At 39.8% G+C, this 20,975-nt stretch overlaps 2 protein-coding genes, 2 long non-coding RNA genes and 2 pseudogenes across 6 annotated transcripts in view; 2 read left to right on the top strand and 4 right to left on the bottom strand.

Annotated features, from left to right (window-relative positions):
• The window catches only part of LOC125983058 (thyroid hormone receptor alpha), a 30,204-nt gene extending 27,120 nt beyond the window's left edge, over positions 1-3,084 (top strand). For all 3 annotated transcript variants that reach the window (XM_049743930.2, XM_049743929.2, XM_049743931.2), the window contains 2 exons: positions 121-379; positions 1,043-3,084. In XM_049743930.2, the coding sequence (XP_049599887.1) occupies positions 121-379; positions 1,043-1,293 (510 nt within the window). In that variant the 3' untranslated portion in view covers positions 1,294-3,084. The remainder of the gene's footprint in view (positions 1-120; positions 380-1,042) is intronic.
• A 6,645-nt stretch (positions 3,085-9,729) lies between these two features.
• Positions 9,730-11,866, bottom strand: LOC125983091 (uncharacterized). The gene is made up of 2 exons (XR_007486625.2): positions 11,752-11,866; positions 9,730-11,383 (listed from the first exon to the last, which is right to left on the bottom strand). It is a non-coding gene; the product is annotated as an uncharacterized lncRNA (long non-coding RNA).
• Positions 11,867-12,392: 526 nt separating this feature from the next.
• Positions 12,393-17,802, bottom strand: LOC137841052 (dual specificity protein phosphatase 3-like). The gene is made up of 3 exons (XM_068653451.1): positions 17,678-17,802; positions 17,249-17,481; positions 12,393-13,275 (listed from the first exon to the last, which is right to left on the bottom strand). The coding sequence occupies exons 1-3, from the start codon at positions 17,800-17,802 to the stop codon at positions 13,067-13,069; spliced, it is 567 nt and encodes a 188-aa protein (XP_068509552.1). The 3' UTR covers positions 12,393-13,066.
• On the top strand, positions 13,082-19,357 carry LOC137841055 (uncharacterized). The gene is made up of 2 exons (XR_011088389.1): positions 13,082-13,213; positions 17,271-19,357. It is a non-coding gene; the product is annotated as an uncharacterized lncRNA (long non-coding RNA).
• On the bottom strand, positions 13,577-16,105 carry LOC125983043 (neoverrucotoxin subunit alpha-like; annotated as a pseudogene).
• Positions 18,296-20,852, bottom strand: LOC125983044 (neoverrucotoxin subunit alpha-like; annotated as a pseudogene).
• Positions 20,853-20,975: the final 123 nt, after the last annotated feature.

Genomic DNA, 20,975 nt, shown 5'->3' with positions numbered 1-20,975 from the left:
AGCAATTTTTCACTAAATGGAAAAAGTCGGCTCAGACAAACTAGTGTTTTTCTATTCTGAAAGAAATTAGGAAATCTGTAATATTTTTAAAAAGCTATTTTGGGGGATTTTCCTTCACAGCTTCCATGTGAAGACCAGATCATCTTGTTAAAAGGATGCTGCATGGAGATCATGTCACTTCGCGCTGCCGTGCGCTACGATCCCGAAAGCGAGACATTGACACTAAACGGCGAGATGGCCGTGAAACGTGAGCAGTTGAAGAACGGCGGCTTGGGTGTGGTCTCGGACGCCATCTTTGATTTAGGCAAAAGCCTGGCCCAGTTTAATCTGGATGACTCGGAGGTGGCGCTGATGCAGGCTGTCCTTCTTATGAGCTCAGGTGAGGATGATGAAAACAAGACTTATTTTATTTTTTAGGATTTACTGGGCAACCCAATTTTTCCGTGAAAGAGAATACAAAAGGGCAAACATGGTTCAATGAGTACTGGATGACTGAGTTCACTAAAAAAAAAAAAAAAAAAAATCCTGCACTCAACTGATGATACACCATGTGTTACGAGAACAAGGAGTTGTGTGTGCGCTTTTCTAATGAAGAGGGAAGCTCTATTTGGTATGCTATTTTTATGCACTCATGTTTTTCTAATCATGGATTGCTTCACACCCAACAATAATTTTTCACTTCCTCATGTCTGGAAAAATTTCACACGATGTCCTCAAACATTACAGTACAACAGATTTTAATGTTACCACATACCAGGGGTGCTCACAAGCTTCAGGGCAACACCAAGGACCACATGAGTAGCTCATGGGCCTGTTCTTAAAAAAATAAATAAATAAAAAAAACCTTACTAACCGTTTGGATTGTTGCTGAATTTATATTTATATTAATATTTATATTTTTATATTTATTTCTGCACAATTCATACTACCATGACAATAATAAACAATAACAAATTATTAGCTCTTTGATAATGAAAATAAAACATTTAAATAAATGAATCATGACTTGTAATGTACTAATTGTCTCATATTTCAATCCAAGATCGCTCCGGGTTAACAAGTGTGGAGAAGATCGAGCAGTGCCAAGAGGCGTACCTGCTGGCCTTTGAGCACTACATCAACTACCGCAAGCACAACATTCCTCACTTCTGGCCCAAGCTGTTGATGAAGGTAACAGACCTGCGTATGATCGGAGCGTGCCACGCCAGCCGCTTCCTACACATGAAGGTGGAGTGTCCCAACGAACTCTTTCCACCGCTCTTCTTGGAGGTCTTTGAGGACCAGGATGTGTGACTATAAAACAGTGGTACCCCCTTACAAGAACCTTGACGCTGTAAGGGGGATGCATTTGAAAAGGAGAGAGAAACTATTTTTTTCTTTCTTTCTTCTTTGATGGGAACATTTGGGTTCGGACACCCACCACCTACCACCAGCACTCAACATCACAAGGAGAAAAAAAAAAAAAGCAAACTATGTGGCTTCTTTGTCGTGTCACTTTAAATGGTACAGTTATTTAAACTACACGCTCAAGTAGAACTATATGCAGACAAACAAAAATCCAATAAGCCTAATGTCTCCCCACACCGACACCTTTCACCTCATACGGTGTGTTTTTTTTTTTTTCCCTCTTTTCCCGATCATAATCTCCTCAGACAGTCCCACTCCACTTGCTTCTTTGCACCGTCCTTATTAGCAGCGGTGGCCGTCACAGTTCATCTTGCTCCCCCCTCCCCTCCCCTCCGCAATTGAGCCGCTGCTACGACAGTGTTCGCCAACCTACCTCCCTCACATAGTGAGCTCACGATCCACACAAACACTCTCGGAAATACTACATAAATGCCTACAATTTTACCTCATAGCTTGTAAAATGTAGTGTCTTATTTATTGGTGGTTTTACACACAACCAACTCTCTGCTTGTCCTTTTCTAATGGGTCTTAGTATGAAGCTATAATTCAATATATTGTATTAGTTACAATTAATGCAGCTTACTCCTGCTGTAAGCTTTTCTTTTATGTTATGATGAGCTATAATCACAGGCTCAAGACTTTCCATTTGGAATTTATAATCAGTGGCGGCTGGTGACATTATTTTTAATGTAGACCAACCCATGCAGCAAGATATAATGAGGACTGGAAGTATTCCAAATAATATATTTTTCAATTATTTGATTCCGAGCTGCAAATAAAAAAGAATTATTTATTAAGATGCTTCTATGGATCTTATTTTGCTGTTGGTGAAGTGGAAAATGGAATTACTCCAAAGATTCTTGGCAGGAGGGAAGCGTGGTAGTTGATAGAAAGAGAAATATGGAGAAAATCTTTTAACAAGGCTTGGGATAATGTTTATTTAAAAAGCCTTTTTTCCCAAATGACTTTTTTTTTTATGTGCAATAACCTCGTACTAGTTACATAAAGTGAAACTGCCTAGTATGAAAAAAACAAAACAATTGGGCCAACGCTAAGCTTTGTTGAACTTGCCCTATTTGTTATTCAAGCTCTTTGGAAGGAAAGTTGAGTCACGTGTGAAACATTCATCAAATACTTGTGCCTCCTCTTCAGCTCTAAATTGTATGCAGAGCCTTAAAAAAAATGGCATCAGAAATCCAAGAGGTGCTAATTGATCTGCTAAACTTCCCGCGAGGGCTTCCTCATTCATTTCTCGTGTCACTTTAATTTTTTTTCCAGTGCCTCAGGAATGTTAGTCGGGCTCACACACTCTTTATTAACCAGCCGTCCCTGATTATATTAAATCTAAGCCTCTTATTAGAAAAGAACACTATAATATCACTTTGCCACAGGGCTCAGGTCATCCCCTCAAATAATAAACTGACACTTTGAAAGTATTTTTCAGGTAAAGAGCCACATATTGTCCTCAGGAGTTGCAAACCGAGAACCAAAGGAGAGTGAATGTTGTCGCCGGGTAAAATTAATTTCAAATCCCTCTGAAATTGCATGTAAAGACAAAATGGCATCGTTATGCAAAATACAGTCAGGATTAGGCTCAGACATGTTTTGAGGACGTCATTGTTGCCACCAATTTGATTGTGTTGTTATGTGCAATAAAAGCAATGTTAAGAAAAAGAACTGTTAGAATGCCTGTCTCAGCATTCTCACCGTTTTTCCATTCACAATGGCAATAGTCTCAATGCATTAACAATTTTTCATTTAGGGAAAAATTTCTTCGATTAATACAACTCCTCTTTTGTTGCTTGTGTAAAACCTCCAAGGTTGCATAGGAATGTTAAATGTAGTATTATAATCCTCAAAGACACTATATAGAGTTTATATTTCCAACATATACCTCCTTTCTAAGCTTCATCTGGCGCACGCCTCCCATTTCTCTTTTCAGTTATGACATGTGACCTTGTTTCTACTTCCATCTCTAACGATCACCGCAACACGTGTAACCACACAATGACACGACCCAACCGCCAGCTCTCGACTCCCGCTGATGTGTTAAGCCGAGTTGTTGGGTTGATGTCACTTACCTCGTCACTCAAACTGGTTTCAAATACCTGCTGAAATGGACCGATTCTACCTCACATCTCATCTCGGTGTAGCTCTCATCTGCAAAACACTCAAAAAATAAATATGAAACACATGCATGTATAGTACTTTTTTCAAACAGATGCCATAATGGATCAACAATTCAAAGTGGCCCGAGTCAATATATGGGACCAACAGTTTTTAAGTCAGGAACCTGCTATAAGATGGAGGACCCTGTTCACACGTGATCTCAACATGGATCTGTAAGTTGGCAAATTCATTGCAAGCTCTTAAAAGTTCCATGCTTTTTTTGGGGTCAATTTTTTGGGTCGAAACCTTTTATTGCAATCAGCCATGGATATCTCGGGCAAAGCATACCAGAAACATGTTGATGGCACCTTTGAATTGGGCCTCTGACTAAATGTGGGACTCCAGCAGGAGCCATTTTGGATCATGTCAACAAACTACAGTGATGGAGGTTAAATAAACAAACAGCAAGTCTGCAGTTTTTGCATCTGGATTCATCCAAACCAAGAGGAAGGAAACAGCATTTAGTGTCATGTGACCTATGGCAAGCCAATAGCAAACTGTGGTTACAGACGAGGACGCTAAGCCATTTACAGTTTAAAAAAAAAAAAGGCTTAATGAGCATACTCTCCTGAAATGTACACTTGGAATTCAATACTGCTGAAATAACTTGCTTCTTCCCTAACATATTTGTTTTCTGCTGCGCTACAATGGATGTAATAACGCCTAACATATTTTTCCTATTATTGTTTGCCTCAAGCAATCTTGATTAGGGTTGCAAAAACTAAAACGCTATATGAGAATTTACATAACGTAAATGCAGTATATATTTTGATCAATTGCTTTAAATTTATAACAAATGACAGATCAATCACTTATTTTTTTAAATATAACCCTAATCTTGAGCAGTTTCTAGAAAGTTCATCTCTACATATTCTAAGTAAAAAAAAATAAAAAAATCAAGGTTTAACAAAGACAGATTCTTAATCAAGTGCTAGCCATGTTTCCATGGCGACAACTAAAAGCATCTTGTCATACCATTCCACCAAACATTGCTCGTATGATCAAACCAGAAAAATCCCCCCACGTTTGAACTTTATGGAAGAGGCCCCTCACAGAGGCATGGCCTTTAAGTGCTTTGTTGCAACATTGCACGGTATTCAAATACACTGATTCAACATGGACGCTCACACACACAAACACGCAAAAGGACCATCAAGCAGTGCAATTTCCCACTTGGTGTCTCCAAGGCCTGCTGTGATCTCACCTTTACTGTGAAGGAACTGCTATGTTCATTTCGTTAGTCTTAAAAAAAAAAAAAAAACACATGCCAATTACGCTATATATTTTTTTACGCTATTCATGCCTGTCCCAAGTAGTCATGTAGCGCATCTTTCTTTATATTACCGATGTCAACGCAAAGTCATATTCTCAACCTTCACTTTTGTTTTACAATTTAAGGACAATGAGTTTGGAGCTAGCAAGCATAGGCCCTCCCTCCTTCGATGATAAAGTATCACCAGCACCACAGAACGAACGCACTGCCTTCAGCCATGATCACACGCACCAGCATAGCAGAGAGACAGACCAACAGTCAGTGGTCATCTTTTTTTTCTTTTTTTTTTTTTTTACCAACAATTACCCCAACTACTGCAAGGCCATGTTCAAACAACTAAAATACACCTCAATCATTTTCAGTGTCTTACTTGCATGCAGAACTTTAGGAAATCACATATCTTATTCCGAGTTTGCAAGCGCCAACCAAAACATGGCTGAGAACCATGATAAGCTTTTTTTTTTTTTTTTTTCATCTAGTTCTATGCACACTCGTTTCAGGGTACACAAGGTAGCATCCATTGACACATTTTCTTCACCCAAAAAAACAAATGTGCATGCAATTCCTGCATGCTAAATACTCGTCGTTGCTTTGTTCTCCGAAAGATAATACTCTTCTAAGCTTGTAGTTCAAGTTGAGAATTTGACTTAAGATGAAGAAGTGTTATCGCCAGCTTTGTGACGCAATCTTGCATGAGCAAAATAGATGTGTTCGTATGTAGACGTAAAGAATGTTCTTTTTAAGATTGGCTGTAGTCTAGCCAAAACGACTATTGTGGTTCATTTTGAGGTGAAAAATATTAAGTAAGCATATATATATATATATAAATATATATATGTATAGTGGGAAAGTTGCTTTAGTAGCAGTAGAATCGGCCCGTCACGTGTTTGAGCATGGCTTTCGTAGTACACAAGTTGTGTTAGCTGTCGCCTCATGGCAAGATATTTTTTGCCATCTCCTTTCCATTGAAACGGAAGAAGGAAATCGATTTTGCCAACCACTGACCACTGAACTTTTCCCGTGTCTGTCACTTTGTATACTCGTTATGTTATACCTCATGTTTACGATAGATTAAACTGTGAATTTATCGCCAGGCTATAGAAATACATTTTGAAGCCTCACACGCCGGCTTTGAAATTGCTTTTACTTGCGCAGGGAAAACATTCTCGCTGTCCTGACCTTTTTATTATTATTTTTTTCGTCCACTTCCAATATCCTCATGGACGTTTGCCCTAAATCATTGCAGCACTGTTTAGCGGGGAAAGATGACAGTCCTCTCTAGGAATATGTCAACTTGTGGAATGTGAAATTGTATAACACTTATGTTGTTGCTCTATTTGATGTTGACCAAGGTTTTATGCTTGGCTGGGTGAATTTGCAAAAATTGCGAGAAGATTGAGCGATTATTTTTTTATTTAAATATATGTGCGGAGTAAAGACGACAAAACCTGTATTGTCATTTTGTTGATTTATATTAGATGATGGTGTCAAACGGATGTTTGTGTTCAATGTTGGTGTGATTTATAGTAAATGCAGTATTCAGTTCACAAATGCAACTCATTATTGATCGGGAAGATCCATAGGTAACTTTGTAAATTACAAAGTGTTCCTTCCGTCATGTATGGATCAGGTGGCGTTTGGAGTGTCAAACCGTCAATACTAGTCAAGTGTCCGACTCTAAAAAAGTTTTTTTCCCATTCCTAAAAACATGAAAAGATTATCCTTTTCATGTCATCGTCCTTTTTAGACAGCAAATAAAGTAAAAACGATATTTAAGAGAATGTCAAAACTGTATGACAACCTTAAAAAGACTTTAAAGAGTTTAATTTTCAGAAACTAAGGTTCTGAGGAAAAATCTCAAATTTATGAAATTAAGATGGCAATATTACAATATGACATATTTCCTTTAATTGTGGCTGTTTTCCATAATGCAAGTCACTTATTAGCATACACTTCCTCCAAGAGGCTCATGTTTACAATTTTACAACTTTCATTTTATACTCGTATAATGAATCTGTTTATGTCTGTGTTGTCCATTTCCAATATAATTCAGGTAGTGGGAAAATGTTTTCCATTAAAAAAAAACTTTTTAAATTTGGAGTCCATCGTTGATTATGACGATTGAATTGAACGCCTGAGTGTTTGCTTTTCAAAAAAAACAACATAACATGCTTTGGGATTTTTTGGACATTCATCGGACCCTCAACTCAGGTCCATTCTGTGTAAATTAAAGTATCGGTATCTACAGTATCTCAATGTTGTGATAAGAATATTGCTGTTTGTTGATTTTAAGTCAAACATGTTCAATTGACAGGTAGTATGAGAAACTGATTTGAATCTTTCTTTCAAAATGTTTAAATCCAACTGCTCCGCTTCCAGGGATGTAATCTGGACCGGCAAAAAAAAAAAAAAAAAAAAAACGCATAGCTGTGTGAATCGCAAAGCATCTGTTAAGGATTAATCGTGTCAATGTTTGTGACTCTAAAAACGGACTGCACTTCCTCTGTTATGTCTATAAGCATAAGCATGACATACGAAGCCATTCTTTGACTATTTAGCATCAGATGGCAGATTTTCCTTTTCTGCCTCAAGTCAACCAAGAGAGGACCGCACCATCACAGGAGCTGGAGTGCACACTACAAAAAAAAAAAAAAAAAATCTATTGGCAAAGAAGTACTGTGTAAATTTGGTCGAAAGGATCTCTCCTCTTTTGAAGTTCAATTACCTTGATTTCCAATCCCAGGCCAATGAATTGTGCCTTGAATGAGAGATTTAAGGACGCAAGGTCCCTGTTATTATTGCCATGATGAAGATGTCCTCTCTTGCTTCTCTTTCGTCCTTTTCACTGTGACTGTAAACCGCCCGAACCTGTCAGACGTCAAGGGAGGCCGTTTCCGAATGGCGAAGCACTCACTATTTTTTTGGCGCAGCGTGAAGTTGAATGTAAAAGTTGAGAGAGTTTTGACGGTCTAAAAGGCCCGCGAGTGTTTGATACACGAGTGCTGCTTGGGGGGTTTATTATGGGCACAGTTGTTTTGTCTATTTTTTTTATTTTTTTTTCATTGACAAATCAGTGTGGCACAATCAAAGAATGGCTTCTGAAAAGCTATTTGTGTATGTGGCTCTGTGATATATATTTTCAGCATTATAAAAAAAATAACATTTGGTATCAATACTTTGTTTGTTTTTTTACTTTTACACCCGAGATAACAAAATATTCGATGGCACGGAAAGTGTGAAACTGACAATGTGGAGGAAAAACGTTGTTGTTGTTTTTTTTTTAGCATTTGGCCAACATAACAATATGTTCATAAATTAAGTAAACATTGTTTATTTTTTTTATTATGTCTTCAGTGCATTATTTCTTTATTTTGCTCTTATTGTCACAGGGTATGTGCATGGAAAAATTAATAGCCTTTGGCAATATGAGAAAAAAATACAGGATGGAAATCATCCACTGCAGGCATAATAAAACCATGTAATCACAAATAAACAATATTTACTCACTTTATATTCGAACGTATTTGTATCGTGAAGGCCAAATGCGAAAAACGAAAGGTTTAATTTTTATTTGTTACTTCCCCATGCATCAAAACAGATTTATTTTTGGTTCGGATAGTGGAATGCAAAACATCCTGTTACCAAAACCACAAATAAATGTGACATGCAAAAAGGGGGAAGCATGATTCAACATTATTATGGGCTTTAAAAATTCTCAAACAATTGTATTTTGTTGGGACATGTCAGTAGCAGATACAAAAAAAAAAAAGATTAGCTTGAGATTCTGATACAAACAGCATCAAGCAAAAATATTTAGGGAAGAAAATAGCAGATTTTATTCTCAACTCTCAAGAGATTTTATCTCAATGTGCTTCTTGTTGTATGAATTTCATGTGTTTTGCTTTTTCTTTGCCAAGTAGAAAAAAAGCATTCAATGTGTCAACATCCGTAATAAAAAGAACAGAATGTACACCACAAATTCAGGCGCGTTTAGGCTAGTTATGAAGATTTCATCTTACACCACACTTCACACGCGTCATCACAAATGAACAGTAAGTACGTAACTCGTTGTTTCTTTTCTTTTGTTTCTACAGTTTCACAACTTGTGTAGGTCATGTTGTAGGTCACGCCCCTTTCCATTTGCTGTCACGCAAATGTTTTTGTTTTGTTAGATTATTTTAGAGCACTGCAAAATTGGAAGAACAAAAAAAAAAAAAAAAACACCCACACAGCCTTGATACTAGCTCAGTAAATTTCCAAGTCAGGCTGCATTTTCATCCCCACGAAAAAGACGGGATCATCTCTTACAAACCAGATTTACATGATGATGATGTACGATGTGGCTAGCTAGCACAAGTGCCTCATTGTCAAAGGTTCTGGGTTCCAGTCTTGGCTCTGGCTTTTTTCCCCAAAGCAGATTTGTAGCTCTTGCAAAACTAAAATGCCTAAATAGTGAGTACGTGTAATTGTGACTAGTCCAGTGTGTCGCTCCTTAATGACATTTATATCTTATTGATTAAACGCAATTTTTTTATCTGCAATTAAAAGAGAATGAAATCGTTTCAGGGAGACATTGCCAAGTATTTCATCCAACTTGAAGTCAAGTAGAAGTGATCTTTTTAGCAAAACCTGTGCACCAGTTTTATGAAGAGGAGGCTCATCCATCTAATTTGGAAACTGTTGTATGGGTGATGATGTAACAGGAGGCAGTTTTAGCTTCCACCAATCTAGTCTTTTACTGACAAACACTTCCCCAAACCCGCCTCCTTGGACACCCACCAAAAACACTCCGGGGCACAGCTGTTATAGAGCAGACTTCCTGTCACGGAAAATGTGTCTTATCTTTTTTTTTTTTATTCTCTGAAGAATTGGACAGTAGCGATGCTAGGGCACATTTAATTTGGTGAAAATTACACTTGAACAATTTTTTTTTCTAAGGATAACCTTGAAAACCCCTGAAATCTAACTGTCATTTCTTTCTTTCAAAATCTGACATTTCGATAATAGAGATCTTTTTCAACTCAGGGTTCGCATACGGTCGTTACTCTCATGCTCTTTCATTATTGTTCCCCTTGAAAAGTTCCAAACAGCGTGGTATTACCGATAAGGAGGATGATGTCAGGTCAAGGACTTTTGTAGTACAATTGGAAATCCAGCCAGAGAAATTGAAATTGGTGCTATAATTGCAAAAGCCATTGGGTCTTTTTCTCTGCAGCCATAGTTGACCTGCACAAAATGCAAAATGATGCAAAATAACAAAGTCAAAATGTCGATCTCAGAAGCAAAGGGTGTGAGTTGCCGTAAGCATGTGTTTGTAATTTTCACTTGTACTGGGAACACGTCATGGTTAAGCCGCCACCATTTACTTGTGGTATTAATGGAAATCCCTAATAGCTGCCTCACGGGTACATTTTCAGAAATAAGCAGAAAACAAAATATTTACTTAGTGCTTTGATTTCACTCTGAATGCTTGGGCAGGCTGTCCAGACAACCAACTATTTGGAGCTACTATAAAAGCCTTTTTTTTTGCTTACACTGCATTGTGCTTTGGAACACTTTGGTCCTCCTCCCTTTTCCGTCTTCACCAACCTTGACTCGAGCAGAATGGAAAAAAAGAAATTGGAGGAGAGGAAGTGAGGGCAATTGGAAAAACGAATAAGAAAAAACAAGGGCATTACTTTTGCCAACATTTTGCTACATAAAAATAAGAAGAAATAAACCATTTCAGATGCCCTTGACCCAGGAAGTCCAACCAAGGAACATGAAGTGGAGAAGAACACCACTCTGCATATTTCTCTCTCTTCCTATCTCCATCCTCTTCTCCCAGGCCGCTCAGATGTCAACGAGTGTCACGAGGGCGGCGTTTCGGGGAAATCCGAGTCGCTTCCCCAGGTCCGCTCTCAGCTGCTAGTCATTGAGTTTTTCATTGTGAAAGATGATATTGTCATATTCTTGAATGGAATTGGATGTCTTGGCAGCTGTAAATGTTAGCTAGCGCTGATTGATGAATGACTCAGCAACTGCTATCAACATTTGTTCATGGTTGCAGCTGTAGAAGCTATCCATCCCCAAGTGCTTGAAGACAGTAGGATGGAAGTGATAAATAGACTTTCACTTGCTTTTCCACCTTCTAAGTGCTTGTGCAGGATGCCGTCGATGGCTTGAATATGAAATTTGAGCTCAGCCTGTCCCAGTTTTGCCCATGACATCTTCCTTCTGTGGCATCTTCCCATCTGGTTCATTGTCTAAATCCAGCCATCTGCCTTTGCCGCTCTCCGAGTTATTTGTAAATTCTCGTCCTTCAGTTTGGTCTCCTGGGTTGTTCCTTGTGATGCAGCCAGGATTCTTGTAACCTGTTTGCCAACTTGAGACACTCTGAGGTCCTCGTGATGAAGCATGATGACGATGACATCCTTGCCGAGGCCGTCAGCGTCATCATGCCAAATTGGTTACGTTGGATTTGTAAAACAGAGTCAGGTTGCAGCACCCAGTTTAGAGTCTCGTGCCCCCACGTGAAAAAGGACCCAGCAAGAACTGCAATAAATGAAATGAAAATAGTTCAACCATTCGTCATGAATTGTGTACTAGGTTGAAGTACAACTATCATCATCACTTGGTGAGCACAGGCACGCAAAAACACATGCCTGCCCCTCCCCCGCGGATCCATTCATGCAGACTCTATTACGTAAGCGTGTTAACCTGCTCCCCTCACAGACTTGTCCTCGTATCAACTCCGTGCGTCAGAGAAGGATACAGAGAGTCATAATAAGAAGGGCAGACCGTGCATAATTCGGGGTAAAAAAAAGAGTAAACAGAGTGAAACGGAAAGAAAACAATCAAGAAGGAGAAAAGCCCAATCACTGAAGTCGAAAGCCCAAAGTTTGGAATGTACACTAACACACCTTCCTTTGCAGCCCTGCAGGGATTTCATTTCCTGGAGGTTCCAGAACCTGTCCTACCTACCTCCGCTTGTTAACTTTCAAAACAATACCCTGAATTAGTGTATGTGAATGTATGCCAGTTTAAATTCCCACAGCATGAGCAGGAACATATTTTCAGACCTTTGTCACACTGACATCAACTAAAGCCCCACAGGGATAAATATTGACATCATGGCAAATGATAAATAGCAAACAGAGGCTTGGTACGCACACGTGACCAGACACATCTGATTTAGTTTTTAGGCTTCTCTCAAGCAGGCTGGATATAATAAATGTAATGGATTTGATACATATGCAAACAAACAGTAATCCTGGGAAATAATCTTTGTACTCGCTTGTGAGCACCATGGGAGATTAAACAACATGCAATAACGTTCGGTCCAAATCTAACCTCTCCTGGAAACCTCAGAACTTTTAATTCCGCTCATTATTTGATCAGAGGTATTTTAAATCGGAGTCTGTCTACATTTGGGGGTGCATACTATGTCTTGCTAAATTCAGTTTCTCAATGATCCTAATGATAGCAGAGGATGGATGAATGGACGGGATTTCTCGCTTTTTACCAATCACAGTGGTAAATGATGAGGCTTTTCATCCAGAAACATGGTCACAATATTAATATTTTATTCTGCTATTTGTGCAGGATTCACAGAGAGGAAACTGTGGTCCATTAATGCCCTCTGCGGGAGCTGTCATGAAATACTAGCAAGAGTCTTCTCAAACGTACTTGACTATATAGATTTGACAAATCCACAATGGCACTAGGAATTTGGTGCCCAATCAATATGGATGCGTACCTGCGTAATATTTTATTGTTCATCAAATAATCCATTCGTTCAAATATACAGAAGACCTCAAAGATCACTGGAAAGCACACAATGGTTTACAAAACATTGTCAGCACACACTCATTAGTGCACAATAGGACATTTGAGCATGACGTCACGTGGATGTACTTCCAGGCGGCAAAAACATTTGGCTCCGCTTGTAAATAAACCCTTAAGAGGACTATGATCTCAGTGGAACATGTTCTTTTCTGCTACTTGTCTTCACACAGGTCCAATGGGGGAAAAAGTGGATCATTTGTGACCTCTGCAGGATAACTCGATCATTCACCAATTGAGTTACACAAGTGTGGTAAAATATTCTTCTGTACTTACAAAATCATAATTTATATTTCATGTCATCTAAAACCAAAATATTTCAAAACAATATATATTTATATTCTGCAAAATATGTCAATAGTGCATATTTTCTTGCCATCTTTTGTTTGTGCTTCATTTGTTCCAGAGCATTCCCTCAGCGGCCAGCGTCTGGTTTAGTCGGCAGAGTTGGTAAAGGAAGCCATCGTTAGGGGCGATCTCTCTTCTCTCTCTCACTGTGGCAAGAGCGCTGCGGACGTCCATTTTCTGGCGAAGCATCAGGTAGGCCATGACTAAGGTGGGGGAACGGCTGTAGCCTTCCCTGCAATGCACGTATACTCGACCTAGGGAAGAATAGAAATAGGTCAAGGCCGTTCTCAACTGTGAGGATGTAAATTTAAGGCACTTCTATAAATACTAGGTCCTTGTTCAATTGATGATGAATGAGTGGTGAATAATATTAATATTATATATATATTTTTTTATATTATTATATATATTATTATATTTTTTATATTTTATTGTATTTTCAATACATATTAATAAGATTAGATATTATAATATATATTTTAATTTTTTTTTTCATAAAAAGTGTCTGTTTCTTGTTATCATCCACTTTCAATTCACTTATGAGAGACACAATAGTGTGATGATGAAAAAGCATTTTTATTGTCCATATGACCTTAACAATGTATTGACAATGAAGTTACATCGTACAGAACACATGGTGTGATTTGCCAAGGCCGCTGAGAAGCTCATCAAGCAAAGCATTCATTAGCTGTTAACTAGATGGAACACATGTTCCGAGCCAAAACCACAATACACCAAAAGTACAATTGAATAGAATCGGAAGGTTCTTAGTTTTCCCAAAATTCATGTATTGAAATCGAAATAAGTTTGAATCGAATCACATCCGTGATGTCTTCACATTCTTGGCACTTTTCCTTGCCCAAATGATTTGACTGCAAACTTGAGTGTCATGAGGATGAACCAAAAAAGCAATCAATGTCTTATTAACCAAGTTCCAATACTCAACAACAAATAACTGCGTTTAAAACACCTTCAATGGTGAAGCCTTGCCGTGCGAAGCAAATTCAATATCGTGTTAGCGGGATACGTCCTGACGCTGCCGTATGTCACCTTCTGATTCTCTTCTGACAAACTCAGATTTTCGTGGGCGGTATCTTGGTTCAAGGTGAGTTTGACAGCATCTGATGGGAAGACAAAAAAAAATTGTACAGTTGCTGTCGTTTGACGTCAAAGTAAAAAAAACAACAAAGAATGAACTTACGCCAGATGACATCATTTCTGTCCGTGATGGTCTTTACTGGTGGGACGGCGGCGGTGTATAGTTGTCAGTCTCCAGAAGGCCGTCTTTGTAATGGTAGATGGAAGCTCCCTTGTATTTCTCATTTCTCATGGCAGTTATGAGAAACTTCATATCACTGCCACTATCACTGCAATTCCGCAGAGATTTGGCATATTGAAGGAACTTCTGGGCCTTCTCTCTCATTTGTTTGACCACGTCCTTGGGGAAGGACGTGTACATTGTGGTGGTTCCTCCGGCTTCGAGCGTGTGCAAGTATTTGAACATGACCTCAAGGGAGGGGTCATTCTCATCCAAGTCGGTGAAAACATAGCAAAGAACATTTGTGACATCCCTAGACAAGACCACTTGATCCAATTCTGATTTAGTGCGCACCACGTAAGCGTTTGATTCAGCCATTATCATGTTCACGCAAGACTCGATGATATTGATGTCTCGTTCTTTGGTGTCCAACCATCTTTGAAGGTGCTCTTGACGGAATGGAGAACTTTCACGATCATCCAAGACTTTTGCTAAAGAGCTCTCGTCTTCTCGCCCGGCGCGGATTGAAGGAAGCTTGTTGGACATGGCCTCTTGGAGTAAAGCTTTGTAAGACGAGACCAGTTTTTGGAAACTGCTCACGTTCTTTCGTACGACGGGAAAGTTTTGCGAGGCGCTGCTGGACAAACAATCGTTGCATCTCATTCTCACTTCCCTTTCATCTTCCATAGCTTGGTGAATTTCTGTCACTAGTGAGACGCTGAGGTCTTTGACCAGCACAGCAGCTTTGTCGTAGAGCGCTGCCAGAGGATACAGCCAGACAACCAGGGGAGAGCAGTTGTCCTTATCCGACAAGAGCGACGGAAGCTCACAGTAGGTCTCCACCGCTTGGACAAAGTTGGCGGGGTTTCTTTCAAGAATGAGATCCCCATAGAACGTGCAGGTGAACTTGTTAGTCAGATTCTCCTCTTCTTCAGACAGCTTTATCTTTGCACTTCCTTCAATTGCAAATGTCGGAATCTTCTTGACCACGGCATGCATGTTAACTTGAATATCTTCAACACTGCTTGCCTCCAACTTCTCGCTGTCAAAGACAAAGAGTGCATTTGTCCCGTACAGGATGCCTGTGACCAAATGTGTGGCTTTGCCTTCCTCGATTATTTTTTTCTGTTGGCAGGTTAGTGGTCCAAGAGCAGAAAAAGACAGCTGCTTAAAGGTGGTGGTAGCATGATAGTACAAAGTTACCCTGCTCTGGTTCTTGAATTTCATCTGGTCATTCAGGTACTTGGCAGAACCTCCAACTTTGATCAAGCCCCCAAAGAAACTCATACTCAGAGAAGCTTCCACATCCAACATAGAAGACTTCATTTCGATGGTGTCCGAGGCTGCGATTTGAAAGTAACTGCTTTTTTGAGCCGAAGTACTAGTATGGCTTTCTAAAGTGTCTTTGTCCCAAAGAGTGAAACCTGCCGAAGTGAGATATATACTTGATGATCAAGGTTTCACAACAATAACAAAGACGTGAATCGAGTTGTACCTGGGATTAATTCATGTTTGCAGGCATTATAGAGCATCCCCAAGGTGAAGGGCTGACCCAGAGCAGCCACTTTAAGTGTGTCCGACATCCTTGCAGATTGGAAGAGTAGCTGACGGGCAAAAAGGAAAACAACGCTTCGTTATAACAGTACTGCATCAGCTATTGGCGTTCATTCCGATTCAATCGGTAGTCAACACTCACCTGACGAAGGTGCGATGATCAGCCGAGCTGTTTGAGAGTCGTCCGGACTTCTGTCTCGAGATGAGTGATGATCAGTGAGGTTGCCGGCCCATTTATAGGTATGATCGGCCGGTCTTTTGCATGCGTGTATTTTCATATTGGTTTTGCTTAGTTAAATGATATCCATATCGAATAATCAAATCCTGATAACGAACAACTTAAATGATGACCTTTTCAAAATTCTATTACCAAAGAACTTGTGAAGTGGGATGTTTTTAGTTCTCACTGAGAGACAAATGATATCAAAGTTGGCGAAGATGGGTTTCAAGTTGTCTTTGCCTATTGGTCTGGTTAATATTGTTTTTGTTGTTATATGTAATAAAAAGCAAAAACATGAAGTCAAATTGAAGACAAAGTATGCTCATGAAGATGACCTTTGCATTTAGCATTGCTTTACACACAAACATAACACAATTATTTGATGTTTTTGTGCAAAGACTATGATCATACAACTTTGACAGTTTCCGTTTTTTGATCGGCCCAAAATCTCCATGCCAGGTTTTCAGCATTTTTTGCATTATCTGCCAGTGGCATTATTCGTAATTAAAACCGACATGCAAATCAAATTGCTCTAAGCAAATTCTGTACTAACCTCTCCCATTTTTCAGGAGATGTGACAAACGCAGCAAAACTCAAGACACATAGTAAAGTAAGGACAAGTATTGCAATATTGTTTCCTGGTGTCCGAAAAAACAATCATGATGACAAAAACTGGCTGCAACATCTCAATTTATTTAAAAAAAATGAAGACGATTTGAAGTATTGGTATTTCAGCAAGAAATATGAAGTCATTTATTATATTAGGTTCCTTTTCAAGCTGGCCATAAACCAACATGGCGCTCTCTGGTGGACAGTTGGCGTATCTGAATGGTGGCTCGCCAGAACGCTGTTTGACCTACTTTGTACAAACAAATATCGCCGTTTTTTTAAATACGTAATAACTCACGCATCGCTGACATAGATGCGTGGATAAACCTCGTGGACGTGTTTAGTTGGCCAGCTGTAAAACCCTCTGCCGTCTATCAACAAGTCGTTGAGCTGCTGGAGAGTCACTTCGAAAGCCGCCGACATGGCTCTGCTCAGCTCTGCTCCGCTTGCGTGACGTCACGGAGTTTTTTTTTTTTTTTTATCAGCCATGCCAGGTTTTCAACATTTTTGCATTATCCGCTAGTGGCATTTTTCTTAATTAAAACCAACATGCAAATCAAACATAATAAGCAAATTCTGGACTAACCTCTCCCATTTTTGTATGCCAGAGCTTCCTCGATAAAGTCTGCTGCCTCTTGGAAGAAAACGCTGATGTCGAAGTGATCCGTATCACTGGCTGCCACTCCATGGTAGGTGATCCCTGTTCCTGCATAAAACTCTGTGCTGGTGTTCACGTGCATAAAGGAATTTCCCTCTGCAGCGTTGAGAATGTGGGTGATTCCCAAACTCTTCAAGCGCGTCGTATTTGTTGCCACAAACCTGCATGGAAGAAGTTCAGGAGAAATATGAGAAATATGAAGTCAGTTTTTGATATAAGATTCCTTTTCCAGCTGGCCATAAACCAATATGGCTCCCTCTGGCGGACAGTTGGCGTATCTGTATGGTGGCAACGCCAAGCAGAACGCTGCTTGACCTACTTTTCACAAAAACATTTTTTAAAGGCCTAATAACTCACGCATCGCCGACGTAGATGCGTGGATAAACCTCGTGGACGTGTTTAGTTGGCCAGCTGTAAAACCCCCTGTCGTCTGTCAACAAGTCGTTGAGCTGCTGGAGAGTCACTTCGAAAGCCGCCGACATGGCTCTGCTCTGCTCTGCTCTGCTTGCGTGACGTCACGGAGTTTATTTTTTCTTGGTGAAGGCACCAGTGAGCAAAACACAAGCAGGCATGTTGCAGAAAGACAGAATGACAGAAAAATCCAAGGTGTTTATGGGAAGAAGCGTTTAGGGAATGTCATTTACAGTGTGTGTCCCAAGTGAGATTTCATTTGTGATGTCAAAGGTCAACTTAAAGAGAAATAGGAAGTCCTATATTTCATTTTATTCAATCTCAATTTTTGCAGCCAGTAAAAAACAGCGAACAACATAAATTAAGTAAACATTGTTTTTTTTTTTATTATGTCTTCAGTGCATGATTTCTTTGTTATATTTTTTATATTTTATTGTATTTTTAATACATATTAATAAGATTATATTTTATAATATATATTACATTTTATTTATTTTTTTCATAAAAAGTGTCTGTTTCTTGTTATCATCCACTTTCAATTCACTTATGAGAGACACAATAGTGTGATGATGAAAAAGCATTTTTATTGTCCATGTGACCTTAACAATGTATTGACAATGAAGTTCCATCGTACAGAACACATGGTGTGATTTGCCAAGGCCGCTGAGAAGCTCATCAAGCAAAGCATTCATTAGCGGTTAACTAGATGGAACACATGTTCCGAGCCAAAACCACAATACACCAAAAGTACAATTGAATAGAATCGGAAGGTTCTTAGTTTTCCCAAAATTCATGTATTGAAATCGAAATAAGTTTGAATCGAATCACATCCGTGATGTCTTCACATTCTTGGCACTTTTCCTTGCCCAAATGATTTGACTGCAAACTTGAGTGTCATGAGGATGAACCAAAAAAGCAATCAATGTCTTATTAACCAAGTTCCAATACTCAACAACAAATAACTGCGTTTAAAACACCTTCAATGGTGAAGCCTTGCCGTGCGAAGCAAATTCAATATCGTGTTAGCGGGATACGTCCTGACGCTGCCGTATGTGACCTTCTGATTCTCTTCTGACAAACTCAGATTTTCGTGGGCGGTATCTTGGTTCAAGGTGAGTTTGACAGCATCTGATGGGAAGACAAAAAAAAATTGTACAGTTGCTGTCGTTTGACGTCAAAGTAAAAAAAACAACAAAGAATGAACTTACGCCAGATGACATCATTTCTGTCCGTGATGGTCTTTACTGGTGGGACGGCGGCGGTGTATAGTTGTCAGTCTCCAGAAGGCCGTCTTTGTAATGGTAGATGGAAGCGCCCTTGTATTTCTCATTTCTCATGGCAGTTATGAGAAACTTCATATCACTGCCACTATCACTGCCACTCTGCAGAGATTTGGCATATTGAAGGAACTTCTGGGCCTTTTCTCTCATTTGTTTGACCACGTCCTTGGGGAAGGACGCGTACATTGTGGTGGTTCCTCCGGCTTCGAGCGTGTGCAAGTATTTGAACATGACCTCAAGGGAGGGGTCATTCTCATCCAAGTCGGTGAAAACATAGCAAAGAACATTTGTGACATCCCTAGACAAGACCACTTGATCCAATTCTGATTTAGTGCGCACCACGTAAGCGTTTGATTCAGCCATTATCATGTTCACGCAAGACTCGATGATATTGATGTCTCGTTCTTTGGTGTCCAACCATCTTTGAAGGTGCTCTTGACGGAATGGAGAACTTTCACGATCATCCAAGACTTTTGCTAAAGAGCTCTCGTCTTCTCGCCCGGCGCGGATTGAAGGAAGCTTGTTGGACATGGCCTCTTGGAGTAAAGCTTTGTAAGACGAGACCAGTTTTTGGAAACTGCTCACGTTCTTTCGTACGACGGGAAAGTTTTGCGAGGCGCTGCTGGACAAACAATCGTTGCATCTCATTTTCACTTCCCTTTCATCTTCCATAGCTTGGTGAATTTCTGTCACTAGTGAGACGCTGAGGTCTTTGACCAGCACAGCAGCTTTGTCGTAGAGCGCTGCCAGAGGATACAGCCAGACAACCAGGGGAGAACAGTTGTCCTTATCCGACAAGAGCGACGGAAGCTCACAGTAGGTCTCCACCGCTTGGACAAAGTTGGCGGGGTTTCTTTCAAGAATGAGATCCCCATAGAACGTGCAGGTCAACTTGTTAGTCAGATTCTCCTCTTCTTCAGACAGCTTTATCTTTGCACTTCCTTCAATTGCAAATGTCGGAATCTTCTTGACCACGGCATGCATGTTAACTTGAATATCTTCAACACTGCTTGCCTCCAACTTCTCGCTGTCAAAGACAAAGACTGCATTTGCCCCGTACAGGATGCCTGTGACCAAATGTGTGGCTTTGCCTTCCTCGATTATTTTTTTCTGTTGGCAGGTTAGTGGTGCAAGAGCAGAAAAAGACAGCTGCTTAAAGGTGGTGGTAGCTTTATACTGAAAAGTTACCCTGCTCTGGTTCTTGAATTTCATCTGGTCATTCAGGTACTTGGCAGAACATCCAACTTTGATCAAGCCCCCAAAGAAACTCATACTCAGAGAAGCTTCCACATCCAACATAGAAGACTTCATTTCGATGGTGTCCGAGGCTGCGATTTGAAAGTAACTGCTTTTTTGAGCCGAAGTACTAGTATGGCTTTCTAAAGTGTCTTTGTCCCAAAGAGTGAAACCTGCCGAAGTGAGATATATACTTGATGATCAAGGTTTCACAACAATAACAAAGACGTGAATCGAGTTGTACCTGGGATTAATTCATGTTTGCAGGCATTATAGAGCATCCCCAAGGTGAAGGGCTGACCCAGAGCAGCCACTTTAAGTGTGTCCGACATCCTTGCAGATTGGAAGAGTAGCTGACGGGCAAAAAGGAAAACAACGCTTCGTTATAACAGTACTGCATCAGCTATTGGCGTTCATTCCGATTCAATCGGTAGTCAACACTCACCTGACGAAGGTGCGATGATCAGCCGAGCTGTTTGAGAGTCGTCCGGACTTCTGTCTCGAGATGAGTGATGATCAGTGAGGTTGCCGGCCCATTTATAGGTATGATCGGCCGGTCTTTTGCATGCGTGTATTTTCATATTGGTTTTGCTTAGTTAAATGATATCCATATCGAATAATCAAATCCTGATAACGAACGACTTAAATGATGACCTTTTCAAAATTCTATTACCAAAGAACTTGTGAAGTGGGATGTTTTTAGTTCTCACTGAGAGACAAATGATATC

This window comes from Syngnathus scovelli, chromosome 16, assembly GCF_024217435.2.
Source record: "Syngnathus scovelli strain Florida chromosome 16, RoL_Ssco_1.2, whole genome shotgun sequence".
NCBI lineage: Eukaryota > Metazoa > Chordata > Actinopteri > Syngnathiformes > Syngnathidae > Syngnathus > Syngnathus scovelli.
The sequence above is the reverse complement of the archived record's forward strand: the minus strand, read 5'-3'. Positions and strand labels throughout refer to the sequence as shown.

What these genes read in the sequence shown, in the direction of transcription:
- LOC137841052 (XM_068653451.1), bottom strand. Translation starts at nt 17,802, where the DNA reads ATGTCGGCGGCTTTCGAAGTGACTCTCCAGCAGCTCAACGACTTGTTG. An exon ending in CGCATCTACGTCGGCGATGC is followed by an intron (nt 17,482 to 17,677) that starts GTGAGTTATTAG and finishes TCTTCCATGCAG; the next exon opens with GTTTGTGGCAACAAATACGA. An exon ending in GGCATACAAAAATGGGAGAG is followed by an intron (nt 13,276 to 17,248) that starts GTTAGTCCAGAA and finishes ATTCTTCCCTAG; the next exon opens with GTCGAGTATACGTGCATTGC.